Raw genomic sequence first — 14,336 nt, forward strand, 5'->3', positions numbered from 1 at the left:
TTTTTTTGTTCATTTTTTTATTTTTTTATTTTTTTATTTATAACTTTTGTTTATTATTTCGCCATACTTCTTAACTAACGCTGCACACATACACACGCCGCAGCAGTGCCATTAATTCTACCGTGAAAGAGAAAATGCATTTCTACATTGTTTATGTGTGTTAGCTGGTTAATAGTGTGTGCGTGGAATACGAAAATATTTCAAAAATTCAAAACAAACATATGTACATACATAAATAGCAGCCAGAACGTCAAGCATATTTGTCTGATTCGATTCGAATTTTATAGTTTATGTGCCGCCCATGCCACATCCGGTTGTGCCGTTAGGCAATTCGACGTCACCAGCTTTGTCATCACAACAACAACATCCACAACAAATATCACTACAACAACAACAGCAACAACAACTACCACCTCAATCTATAGCACCACACCAGTCAATAGCACCACCACCTCTGCCACAATTACCAACAACCGCCTGTTCAGTCACTCAATTAGCACAAAGTCCGATGGCTAATCTCATGTCTATTACAGAGACATTACCACCGGGTAGTCCAAGGAATGGACCGAGCCCACCGGGACCGCCGCCGCCGCGCACAGCATCACGCGGCAGCCAACATTCACCGAATAGTTCGGGTGAGTAATGTCCCAGTGCTAAGCGAAACTAAAACAAACAGTAAAGAAAATAACTGTATATTTATATATTGGTCTTAGTAGTTTTGTTGTAAAATTGGTAGAACTTTTTTGGCGACCATTTTGGTTTAGGTGAAACAGTGAATTCGTAGAAAACCTTGAGATAACGGTAGAGCGTGCGTCCTGTTTGATTTCTTTCGTGGGACCTCGGCAGTTTTTGTGCAGCGTCCAACTAGAATAACTAACTTCATACCTCATACTACCTGTGCACTCATATTTACACCTAAGCACACATTCACCAGCACACACGTACTCATCACTACTAACTATTTGTAACTGTACTCACTTCCAAAAACCATCCCTGATTGATGAATTCACTAAAAGTATTTTTTTTTTCTTTTTTTTTTCTTTTATTGCAGCCGGCTCATCATCCGGGCGTCGTTCGTCGGGTTCGCGTCACGTCTCGAGCACCACAGTCACCAGCTCGGAGGTACAATCCAGTCCAGCGAATACACCACAAGTTGGACCGGGCAGCGGCAACAATGTGGGTGGTGGCAACGCCAACAATAACGGCGCAGTCAACGTGAGTAGCGGCAGTGGCGGTAATGCCGGTGGCAATAACGGACCACTACCGCCGGGCGCAAGCGGCGCCGACGCAAATGTCGGTGGCAACAGCAATGGCGGCGGTCCAGGCGGTAATAACAGCAATGGTCCAGCCAGTGGCGGCATGAATGCAGCAAACGCTGCACAAACTGGTGGCGCGTCCGCGTCAAATGCGGCTGCCGCCGCGCAGAATGCCACACTCAAGTGCACACTGTGTCAGGAGCGGCTGGAGGATACACATTTCGTGCAGTGTCCGTCTGTTAATCATCATAAGTTCTGCTTCCCCTGCAGTCGAGAGAGCATCAAGCGACAAAATGTGAGTTTTTGTATACATCTTTTAAATAAATATTTAAACTAATATTTGTGCAATTTTTTGCAGGGTCTGGGCAATGAGGTTTACTGCCCCAGCGGCGATCGCTGTCCATTGGCTAATTCGACGATTCCGTGGGCTTTTATGCAAGGCGAAATCACCACTATACTGGGTGAGGAGGTTAAGGTGAAGAAGGAGCGTGAATCTTAATGTCCATTTTATTGTAAAAAGCTGCGACGGGCTTTGGAGAATTTTTAAACAAAAAAACACACTTAACTGGGCGGCAGAGCATAGTAATGTTTTTTTGCGTCAAAACTAATGTATTGAAATTGTGTATGAGCAGTTGAAAACTCACAAGTTGAATGAATATTGAAACAAAAAGTACAGAAATAAGCATAGAAGTAGAAGTTTAATAGTTGTGCAGCAGTTTGCGATATGTTTATAAAATAAATGGCAGTCGAAAACACTTGAAACCAGTTATGGTGGTCAGTCAAAAAAACAAAAAGCTTTTCAAAAGCCAAACGTTTGTATTTAAAGTTAAGAAATGTGCGGCTAATAACCGTTTACGTGTGTGTGGTGGTTTAAATGAAAAAACTCGCGTGTGTGTATGCGCGCATAACTGTTTCGTGCAGTAAATGTGTGCGCATTGGCTTTGAATTGGCAACTTGTAATTGGCTGCTAAGCATTTTGTATACAAACCACATTTGTATAGTGGCGAAAAGTTGTATTGAGAACTGTTTACAACGATAACACACGTTGTTATCGATGTTGTTTACACCGCGTACACACAGTTCAGACCACTTTGAGCACCTGGCTTTTGTGCTGGTCCTCCATGCAGGAGTGCAGACTTTGAACTTTCTTGGTAGTTGCTGTGTTTAAACGCACACAGCAACAATAACAAATAGATTTACTTATATAAAACATATAAAATAACTATAAAAAAAAATTAATTGCATACTTTTGCGTAAAGCAAATGTCAGTTTGGAGTACAAGAAATTGGGCAAAATAAAAAGCATATAGAAAGAGAAAGCCTGATTAACATTTTTGTGTGGCTAAACAGCCGAAAGGGATTGCAAAAACAAAAAAAAAAAAAAAACTCTTCAAGCAAAACAAGTAAAACAGACAAAATTTATTAAAAGTTTATGCGTTGACTAGAGTGCAAACTTGTTTTTTAGTGGAGCATTATTGATTTTGATTTAAGTGAAAAATATTTTAAGTACACATGCACACAAAAACCTATTTATTTTCACTTCTTTGCGTAGCGTAAACTGCTCATTTTTCCAACAACAACAATTATGTCATATTATTATGTGAAAAGTACGTTTTGCTGTTTTCTTTACAATGAAAGCTTTTAAAATTAACATTAAACAAAAAATTTGAAAAAAAAATCAAAATTTTAAAAAATTAATTGGTTTAATATTAACTGTAAATAATGCCTAATTTGTAAGATATAAAAATAACTTTTCGTTTAAATTTATATTTGTAGTAACTACAATAACGAATGCAATTATGTTTTTGATTTTTTCATGTGTTTTAGCTATAAAACTATTTTTTATAACGGAAACATATTAATGGTTTAACTCTTTAAAGATATGATAATTTAATATTAAATGTAAATTAATGCTAAGTTCAATTACATGTATTTAATTTTAAATTACATAACATTTAATGCTAAACAATAATATTTCTTTAAGTGTATTTGCCAACCAATATGGCGCTTTATTTTACGCATTGTTGTATTTATTATTTATAGTGATCTTACGCAGTTTGGCAAAAAACACAGAATAAAAATTTAAAAAAAAAATTATAAAAAAGAGAAAATATGTAAAAATTTACAGCAAAAAATTCACCACAAAAAAATATTAACATCCGACGCGCAGAGTAAATAATATTAGCATTAATTGTCGTGCGTTTATAACGCCAAAACAGTTTTGTCGTGCATACACACCATTACATTGCGGTGTATGCGCTCAAATTGTGAAAATTTTGTATTGCAACAGTCAGTGATTTCCTTGCGTTTAATTAAATAGTCAATGGAAGTTTAAAATGTGCTGCAAAACAACAGTAAACTAAAAGTTATCACCATAAATTCGTTAGCGATTAACAATTTTAATGCAAATTCCAATTCTAAAACGTAAACGTAAATTAATTTTTAACACTTGTTTATGACAGTAAATAAATTAAAAATATATGTGTTAATTTGTAAATTTTCAACGCCAACCAAGTTGCGGCATACAACAAATATCGTAGTTTTTAGCGGAAAACAAGTAAGCAGTAAATAATTATTTAAATGCAAATTGCAAAACACTAAACAATCCTAACTAATATTATATAATACACATTAGATTTACAAATGCGCATTAAAATTAAATATATAAATGTATAACATAAAATCAACAACAACAGTGAAATAATTGCAAGCAAACAATTTGTAAACTTACCATGTAAGCATATAAATATTTCAACGTGAATAATAAAATATTGGAAAACATTTCAAATAATTTAGTGGATATGTGAAAAACAAAATTGGCGAATTTGTATTTATTTAAATAGACAGTCGTAAGACTGATGAGAATCATATATTGGACAAAAGCAGTGGCAGTAGTTGCAAAATTGTTTTATACCGTGCTACTTATGAGAGAAGCATGAGTGTAAGAGTTCAAATTAAAAGAAAAACAGTTTTAAAAGGTCCTCGTTTTCATAACAAGTTATAATTTACGTAATTTACTTATAAAGGATTGCGGTTGCTTTTTCAAATAGCTACTTCAATCAAATATACAAAGCTGAAACTGGTCAAATCCTCAAATCACAATTGGAAAACTTGAACGTTCATGCTTCCGGCATAAGTGGAACGTTATTGAGCTACTGAATATTATAAAGCAATCTGAAGCGAATAGCAAACGAAAACTGTCAGCTTTAGAAATGCTTAAATGAAAGTTGTAAGAGGCTCTGCTAATAGGTAAGGTTATGTCTTATAAGCAGTGCAGCAAAGGTTAAATAAATTTATATTGTACTCACCTTTATTATCGTTTGCAGAGTAATAGTGGCTATTAATAGAATACATGGTCCATGTTACAGCTTTTCTCCAGTAATTTGTTGGAAAATTCACAATTGGTCGCAGAATCACTTGTCAACACGGTAGCGGTAGCAGTGAAACCACCATTTTGTGCTCAACAGCTTGTATTATAATTACTTAATTTCGCACACGCGTTTCTGCTTGGAAATTACCGGAAACACTAGTTCTATTAAAAGTTAAGTTAGAAAACTTGTTCAACTATTTAATTTCACATATTTAAGTTTTTAAACAAGCGGATATTATTGCTATTTCCTTAGGTACGCTAGAGCTTCCGATGAAAAAGAGCGGCGTTTGATGATGACAGTTACAGTGATGCCAGAGATATTTTATATAAAATTTTAATGAATTGTCTGAAATTATGGAAAAAAAAACTGTCTTTAATTGCAAATGAAGTTGCTAAAGTTTAAAAATATATATATATATATAATAATAGTTTAACAGCTCTTTTTAACAAATGTAAGAATGGTTCATAGCAATATTTAAAAAATTATATCAATAACCATTTCCGCCATAAAGCTGCCACTTATACACAAAAAATTCCAGTCGTAGTGCTGCCATACCGTGTTTTATTTTGACAGTTCAGCACGTCATTTTGACAGTCGCTAATAAAAAAATTGCTTTTCGGAAGTGTTCCAAAAGCATATCTTTGGAATTCTATTTCTTCATTATTTGCGACGGATAGAGCTACAAAACAGACGAACGAGAATAATGTAGCTTCTTAGTGGAAAATGGCGAAAAATTTAAATTTTGGTAAAGAAAACTAAGTAAATTCACACAACTTAATAGTGCTGTAGTGTTTTGAGTACAAAATAAATAAATTTTATAAAGCTGCAGCTCGAAAACTAGTGTATAAATGCAGGCACGACAATTGCGTGGGCGCTGCAACTTGTAATGGCTGCTGGGAATATGTTTTTAACTATAACATTTTCAATTATTGTGCAATCACAATACAAATCGTATGAAATACCACAAAATTGGTCACAATTTAATTACTTGTAGCAATACAATTGATTTTTGTTAGCTTTTCATGCCAGTGGGACATCAGCGTCTGCCGAACATCTCACACAGTGTTTATTTATACTTGTTAGTGTGTTTGTATTGGGTTTGTTGAAATTTGGAGTATGGGTGAATCACCATTACTGGGGTAAAGAGCGTGTATTTGTTTATTGTTGTTGCTAGCATGTAGCATTGTTGTAGGAGCAGCAGAAGTTGGCGCAATGACTGGCGCCATTTAACCGCTTCAGGGTCAGGGTCAAAACGTCAAGTGTATGCAGTTAAAAATAAATATAAAAAAATAATAGCGATTTGTGCTAGTGCATATGCACCGAGCGCATGGCAGGTGTCCCATTACACATTTTTAATACGACTAATATTATGAAACTTTTTGCTTTGGCCCACTTACAGATACCGAAAACATTCCTAGGGCAACCGGTTCGCCGCCCACAACATCAAATTCAACCCAACAGCTTAATGTGCAGCAGCAACAAAAGACGCCAACAACCGGCACGCGCATCACCAACTACAGCACATCATGTGCCGGCTGCTTGAATGTATTGAATTTGAGTCGTGAGGAGTTCGTCATTGCGCTTGGTCAAGAATGGCACAGCGATTGCTTTCGTTGTTCTGTGTGTGATGCACATTTGCACAATTGGTATTTCGAGAAGGACGGTCTACTCTTCTGCCGTGACGACTATTATCAACGCTTTGGTGAATCCTGTCAACAATGCAGCGCTATCATAACGGGTCCGGTTATGGTAGCAGGCGATCATAAATTTCATCCAGAATGCTTTTGCTGCAGCGCGTGTGCTGTGTTCATTGGTGAGGGTGAAGCATACGCATTGGTGGAGCGTTCCAAACTCTACTGTGGCAATTGCTATAAGCAACAAGAAACACATGCAGTTGCGACAGATTTAGATGCGCTTAGCGCCAGTGTAACAATTGATGGTGGCTGCAGTAACAATAAACACACACATGCAATTAGTGGCAGCGCAAAACCCATACATTCCATACGCCTCGTAGAGATACCGAAAGATGCAACACCGGGCCTGCGTCTGTCCGTGGATAATGTGAGCGTGCAACGACATTACTTGGATGGCGGCAGTGGTGGTGGCAGCGGCGGAGCATTTCGTGCCACATCGCCAACACATGCAAAGCGTTTAGACGGTCCACTCGAAGTTTGCCCGGCTGTGCGCATTTCTGAGTGAGTAACCCTGATCGTTTCGATAAATTTGCTTTAAACACTACTAATACCGCTGCGCTTACCATTTACAGAAACAAATTTTTAACAAAATGTGTTTAATTACCTGCTTGCGTTATGTGCGGTAAATTTTCTTATGTGCGAACCAATTACCGTTTGAAACTAAGGCAATGTACAAAAATAATTTTGTTTGTATAAAGCGCAAGTAATTGTGTCACTTTACAGTTCGATTTATCGATTGCAGTTGTTTCATGCGATCACGTCATGACTTTACAACAAATAATTAAACAAAAATAACTTCGCTCTAGCAAATTTTCCGTTTGCGCGGACATTGATGCACTCACCTTTTTCACGTTTAAATGACTTGTCGAAATAAATATATGGTTACATATTTACATGCATACATATAATTGTACATTACTCCCGTCTGTCTGTGCCAATGCTTTTAAAGCAAGTGATAAATGTCTCGGTTACTTATTCACTTATTTACATTGAAAATAATTCGCATACCTGCACGCTTATCAGCCACTTGTAGCAGTGCCTTTTCGTCTCTCAGACGCGCCGCTAGTGTTGCCATAACCACAATTCGGTTTACTTTTTGCTTGCAGCGCTTTGTTTTATTATTGTACAATCGCGTTTATTAAAGCTGCTACTGCTTATATTTACAAAAACATTTATGTGCTACACACATGTATGTGTGTTTTGTGTACTTTGCTGCAGCCGACTTATCAGCTTACCGCACTTTCGGTAAGGGACGCCAGCAAGTAGCTTACGTTGAATTTTATTTCGATATTCATGTCGCAATAGCAAAAAATAATGCATTAGTCATACATCGCAGCACAACTGTGCATGAGTGTATATGTATTGATAAGCGTCGATGGTTAAGCCCCCCAATCAGGCGTTCGTCCGTTTAACCGGTCCGTGCTTGCCGCAATATTGGTCAGCTGTGCACAAATGATTAGTCGATTTTTGAAGTCAATGCGGGCAGTAAGCGGTTAGTTGTCTACCGAATGGTAAATAATTAACGTTACGGAAGCTGTTTGCACACACAAAAAAAAAATTTATACAAAACATTGTTGATGATTATAATTTGTGTATAATTTTACAATAGTAAACAATTTCGATAGCAGCGTGTTTTTTGCAGTGCCATACAGTGTGAGTCAAACGAAATGAAAACAAACAAACAATGAGAAAATTATTAAAAAAAAAAATTATATTAAATGAAATATGATACAAATGTGCAAAGGAAAATGCATTTGCTGTGCTAAAAAAAAATAATTATGAGAACTTTGGCGCAATACATAAATATGGCTCTAATATAGCGGCATTTATAATTTTTGTTCATAATTTATTATGTTCGTATAAAAAATGTATTTATTAAAAAAAAAACGCTCGTAGTATGCGCCAACGTCGTAATTTTCCATATAAATCAAAACAAAAAAATTAAATTTATTTAATAGATATAAATTTTTAACTACCTGCCACTCCTTAAAAACACACGGCTTATGAATTAAAAAAAATTCCAATACTAATAAGAACTTTTAACAACATTAAATTCATTTTTACTAATGCATCACTATTATATTTTTGTCTCTTCCTCTCTCCCATTTACATAAATACGCTCTCTACTTCTCGCTGTCGCTTGTTACTACGTGCTTTCTAATGAATTTTTATGAACCTGTTATGGTGTGCGTGATTTTTTATTAACGAAAATAACGCCTGCTGCACTCATCATTCCATCACAAATTAACCACCATCCAAAAAAAAAAAAAAAAAAAATAATAATCATCATACCAAATAACTGTAACCGTAACGTCTATTTTTATAACCTACATCAATGTACGTCGCCCAAAGCAGATATATCTGTAGAATATATGGTCGGCTGGGGAAATATGTTTTCTCCTTTATAACATCGGTTATCGATCAGTGTTGTGGTAGCGATTATAGGTAATCGAAAATGCTTATTTTCACAATTCAAAGTTATTTATTAATAATTTTTTGCTGATTCACTTATTTTTTTTCAGGTAGAATGTTCTGTTATATGGTTTTCGGTCTGGTTGTAAAGGAAAGCTTATTAAAGCTAAAAAAATATTGCTGTTATAGCATCTCCGAAATGTATATAAAAATATTTGTGACTAACATTTCCGAAATAAGCCAAAACATCAATCCCTGCTCATATTGGCTACGTGGAACCAACTGAACCCATTCAACGCAAGTCGGCGTTACTTTACAAATTACTTTAAAAACAACAACAAGCCACCTATCGTAGACACGAACTTTGCAAACAGTTTTCACTGCTTTCGAAACTAACGGAATCTCTCATAATTTGTTATAACATTTACCTGACCTCAAAATACGCTTCCATTTACTGTGATTTACGAGCTATATTTGTTATTATTGCAGCGTTCGAGTGACCTTATAAAAATCTGCAATCTGTGCGTCAGCTTGGCTTTCCCTTGAAGTTGCGATGGGCTTCTTATCTCTTGTTTAAAGTACCATAAATATTTATATTTGATTTTTTTGTTGCATTTTTTTTAATCTCAAGAGTTACACTGCGAATAAATTAACTTGTCATAAAATTAAAATTTTATTTTTCTCAAAAGTGCGTTCCTTGAGGTCCTAATTGAGAATTTCAAATATATTATCCAAAGGCTCCATCGCACAACTGGGTTTAAATCAAATCTAACTTAAGCACTACCCTTCACGTCCAATATGCAACGAGTCTCCGCATGACTCTAACCACCTCTTTACATGCCCAGCTAACCCTAAACAGCTGACAAACCTCCTCTCCCTATGGTCTGAGGTCCAACTCCATGGAAACAGCACGTTTCTTGTGTCTATTGTTGGATGACTATGATAAAAACTAACGGGGGTTAAAGCCCGCTCTCTAGCTCCACTCGGACTCATCCGCAAAAAAACAAACGTATTTCGGATTTTATATTTATAAACATGTTCAACTTAGATCCTTACACTGGTCTAACATTACTATATTTTTCTGGATTTTTTGTAGAGATTTCTTATCCAAAATTATATGAACCAGACCGAAATCCATTTATCACGGAACAAATTTGATCGGAATGAAATCTTTCTTCTCTCAATTGTTGAATTATTTCGCTAATTATCTGCTCTCACTTCCACTTTCCCTTACTCATGTAGAATCGATGTAAATTTAGCCAATCTGCACATCGGCGATCGTATATTGGAGGTGAACGGCACACCCGTTAACGACACATCCATTGAACACATTGACAAATTGATACGCAGCACCGAGAAAATACTACAGCTCACTGTCGAACACGACCCTGTACAGGTCTGCCGTAGCTGCAGTCAAGCAGACATACTGCAACGTCCCACATCATACAGTGACCTGCCGCCATTGGCCACATCCGCGTCTAGCATCGAAGTCTACGGACGTCGCAGCGTCACTGAATCGCTTACCGGTAGTACGAGTACCAGTACGATCGCGCCGCACAGCAACAGCAGCGATTGTGGTAGCGGCGGCAGCTCGCCTACACGTCTGACCAAGCTAGACAAGGAGCGCATATATAAACGAAAGGATGAGGGTTATATAAGCGGCACGAAGACACGACAGCTGCGTAAATGCAAGAATCTGAATATAATTGCGAGTGAACAGCCAACACTGACGCATGTCGGTTCCACACATTCCATAGGACCCACAATGAGCGGCGCTGTTACTGCGTCGGCCAAAATTGACGCAACTGCGACGGACTCCACGCAACTGGGCATGCGTTTGCGCGAGAAGGAGCGCTGCTCCAGCATGTCCAAGCTGTTGGATGAACAACATGCGCCGACCGAGCAAATTTACGATTTATCGCGCACGAAATCTTTTCGTGTCGAGCCCAAGCCGCAACGCATCTTTCGCGCCTCCGATCTGGTGTTGGGAGAACTGCTCGGCAAGGGTTTCTTCGGGCAGGTTTACAAAGTGACACATCGTCTAACAAAGGAGGTGATGGTGCTCAAGGAATTGTATCGCGTGGACGAGGAGGCGCAGCGTAATTTCCTCAAAGAGGTCGCGGTACTGCGTTCGTTACATCACAAGAATGTGCTGCGCTTTATTGGCGTGCTGTACAAGGACAAGAAGTTGCATTTGGTCACCGAGTATATAGCGGGCGGTTCGTTGAAGGAGCTCATACACGATTCGGGTTTGCCGCTCACATGGCCGCAGCGCGTCTCATTCGCCAAAGACATTGCTTGTGGCATGAGTTATTTGCACCGCATGAACATCATACATCGTGACCTGAATTCGTTGAACTGCCTCGTGCGCGAGGATAAGTCGGTGATTGTGGCGGACTTCGGACTAGCGCGCATCATTACGGCGCCATTCTTCAGCGCAGGCAGCAGCAGTGGCGCGGCAGGCGGCGTTACGCTTGGCAGTAGCAGCAGCAATGAGCGTTGGTCCGGCGGCGCGTGTCTGAGTCCGAATGGCACTTTGGGGCGCAGCAAGAGTCGACAGCGCAGGCAGCGTTACACGGTGGTGGGTAATCCTTACTGGATGGCACCGGAAATGATGAAGGGACTGAAGTATGATGAAAAGGTGGATGTGTTCTCGTTCGGCATCATGCTGTGTGAGGTGAGTTAGCGGCAACGCATGCAATACAGTTGAAAAATTGCTGATTTTAAACTTTCAGATCATCGGACGCGTACAAGCCGATCCGGATTTCCTGCCGCGCACCTCCGATTTTGGCTTGAATCAGAAAGTATTCCGCGAGAAATTTTGCCAACAGTGCCCAGAGGCGTTTTTCAAAGTCGCCTTCCTTTGCTGTGATCTCAATCCTGATAAAAGGTTTGCTATATTGGTCTCATAAGAATCATCTAAATCTTATTTTTTCTTCCCCATCCACGCTTTAGACCGTCCTTTGATATACTCGAGATTTGGTTGGAAAGTTTGCTGGCCTCTATTGCCATGAACCAGTCGCTGCCCGCCGATCTGCTGTACGACATAGAAAACTATAAGGGCACCATCAGCATTAGCAGCACGCCGGATGGCATGCTCACGCCGAAGTCAAATCGCAGTCGCGAYGATCTGGACGATTTAGGCGCGCAGCGCAAACCAACGCCACCGAAGCAAGAAAAGCCCGCGCTAGCTGTGACACAGCCTAGTATAAACGCCGAAAGCTTTAAAGACGATAGTGAGTTCCACGATGTGACGAAAATGGAAGGCAAAGAGAATGCGGTTATACTGCGTAGAGATATGCCGAAATCCCCGCATTTAGGTAAGGACTTCTCACCCACTGGCGAGCGTATACGCGATAGCATGCGCGCACGCCGCCGTCAACGGCTCATGCAGGCCGCGCAGCAACGCGGCGTGACGCCGGAGAATATATGCACTGAGCGCGTGTTGGAGGCGGTAAAGCAAACGCTCCAGAATGGTGGTCGCGGCGGCGCGACACTAAGCAGCTGCAATGGCAGTGGCGCGAAGAAGAGTCGTCCGTACGGCGAGAAAGGTTTTCTGTTGGACATCAATCGCGATGGCGATTTGCGCTTAAATAATGTAAAGGATTTGAATTATTGTTCCGATTTCGACTCCAGCTGCGACACGAGTCTCAACTATCACGAAGTGAACGCGGTGGATGACATGAAATCAGCCGAATGTGAAATGCCTGCTGCGCACTTGATAAACCGGCCGGCGGTGTTGCAAGAAGAAGAGCACGCAGAAGATGAAGTACAAAGCGACGAGACGAAAACGTCGGCGCGTGCACAGACGCCGTTAGATGCTGACATGCAGTTGAGCGCGACAGCGTGCAGTAGCGCAGAATCGCCGACAGCCAGCGCAGCCACAGAAGAGGTTGATGCGGCGACGCTCAGCACTATGCAACAAATACAGAAAAAGATCGCCGCGAAATCCTACAAAAATGCGCTCGATGACATACGCACGAAGCTGAATTTGTGTCGCAATAAATTCGAAACAATCGACGCGGCGAATCGGCGCAATTTCAGCAATTCACAAAACTCAATGAAAACCTTCTTCCGCCCGCGCAACTCGCGCTCCATAGTAACAAGCCCCACAGAGCCTGCGAACGCCAGCGAAAGTGTTTACAAAACGCCACCCGAGGCACTAAAAATGTTCCAGCGCCTTGAAGCAGCCAACGCAGCCGCGTTACCAGCCTGTACGCCGTCCAGCGAGCTTGCGCGCCTACCTGGACAAAGTGTTGCGTCGAGCAGCAGCAGCAGTACCTATCGCATCAATCAAACGCCAATATTTGGGCGCAAGCAGCTACCAAAACAAGTCGAGCTGTACACACCTCACTCTGAGTCGTTGGAGAATCTACATACCGGTTGTCCGCCCATGACGGCGTTGACGCCGGTTGCAGCACGCAAAGATAAAAACAGTCCGGGTGGCAGCGGCAAGCGCGCGAAGTCACCCAAACGACCTGTGAGCACATTCCGCAGTTATCTCAATGAGGCGGCAGCGGAGCAGACTGAAGAAAGCACAGCCGCGCGTTTGCCGGCGTCCGCGATAGCGTCGACGACTGCAGTAACGACGGTGGAGACGACGCCGAAAAAGAATCGGCGCCTCAACAGCGGGAAAGAGAGTACAAATGAACAACCTTGGCATGCCGAGAAGCCCGAAAAGGTGGTAGGGACAACTAAAAGTCGTATCTTTGGCTTGCGTAGTTCAGCTAAACCATCGGCCATGACGACACGTGAGGCGACCCAGCCGCCGCAAAGGCGTACACTTTCGGCCACAAAAGCCAGCGACGCGCGTCGACTGGCGAACAGACAAGATGTGCAAAACCCAGGTGAGTTTGAGTTTAAGACAGAAATGTTTACTTCAAAAAAAAAAAATTTGGTAAATGTTCACACGTGAGTTTGAGTAAGGAAAAATTATTATTTACTTCGAAAAACATATAAAAAGCTAAGTTCGAAAAAAATTATTTATTCGAAAATGTTTTGTTTTTCGAATTAGGATGATGGTGTTATATATCTATGCCTTGGCAACGAGTTCTCGTATTTTTTTTTATCAATTGCTGCACTTTTCGTATCAAATACATAAAAAATCTAGGTTCGAAAAAACGTTTATACAAAAACTTTTGTTTTTTCCAATTTTTGGTGCCAAAATTTAAATTAAATTTTTCGATATGAAATATAAAAAATTATGCATATTTTTAGCTGAAAAAAATATTGTTGTCTTTAGTTCTCATATTAGAATTTCGAAAATACTTTTTTTTTAATATTTTTATCATAAAAAACTTCTGGAATTCCATAAACTCCAAATATCATCTTATTCTAACATTTATGCATATATATAAATAATTTTTGTTAAGAAAAATACATAGCTGTCATATAAAAACTGAAGTCCGAAAACATATTTGTTAGAAAAATTCTTTTAATTGAAGAGTTATCGCGCTGAATTTTCATACCAATATAAATGTAGCTTTTACTAACCTTTTCGCAAATATTTAAATAATTTTGAATCAGAAAATCACTTAGCTGTCGTATAAAAAGTGATTTTCGAAAACACTTTTGTACGAGAAATTTTTTTACTTTAAAAGTTAT

At 39.6% G+C, this 14,336-nt stretch overlaps 2 protein-coding genes across 7 annotated transcripts in view; both read left to right on the forward strand.

The window, feature by feature from the left end:
* Positions 1-3,349, forward strand: part of LOC108974633 (interferon regulatory factor 2-binding protein-like A) — a 30,794-nt gene extending 27,445 nt beyond the window's left edge. For 3 of the 5 annotated variants that reach the window (XM_018942588.1, XM_018942589.1, XM_018942590.1), the window contains exons 3-5: positions 288-635; positions 1,052-1,551; positions 1,615-3,349. In XM_018942588.1, the coding sequence (XP_018798133.1) occupies positions 288-635; positions 1,052-1,551; positions 1,615-1,755 (989 nt within the window). In that variant the 3' untranslated portion in view covers positions 1,756-3,349. The remainder of the gene's footprint in view (positions 1-287; positions 636-1,051; positions 1,552-1,614) is intronic. The other 2 variants (XM_018942591.1, XM_018942592.1) reach the window with 2 other exon arrangements.
* A 1,921-nt stretch (positions 3,350-5,270) lies between these two features.
* Positions 5,271-14,336, forward strand: part of LOC108974628 (LIM domain kinase 1) — a 12,625-nt gene continuing 3,559 nt past the window's right edge. The window contains exons 1-6 of one of the 2 annotated variants that reach the window (XM_018942567.1): positions 5,271-5,371; positions 6,026-6,821; positions 8,676-8,765; positions 9,975-11,409; positions 11,468-11,622; positions 11,688-13,579. In XM_018942567.1, coding sequence (XP_018798112.1) covers positions 5,350-5,371; positions 6,026-6,821; positions 8,676-8,765; positions 9,975-11,409; positions 11,468-11,622; positions 11,688-13,579 — 4,390 coding nt within the window. In that variant the 5' untranslated portion in view covers positions 5,271-5,349. The remainder of the gene's footprint in view (positions 5,372-6,025; positions 6,822-8,675; positions 8,766-9,974; positions 11,410-11,467; positions 11,623-11,687; positions 13,580-14,336) is intronic. The other variant, XM_018942568.1, reaches the window with a different exon arrangement.

This window comes from Bactrocera latifrons, unplaced genomic scaffold (assembly GCF_001853355.1).
Source record: "Bactrocera latifrons isolate USDA-ARS-PBARC rearing strain unplaced genomic scaffold, ASM185335v1 scaffold_57, whole genome shotgun sequence".
NCBI lineage: Eukaryota > Metazoa > Arthropoda > Insecta > Diptera > Tephritidae > Bactrocera > Bactrocera latifrons.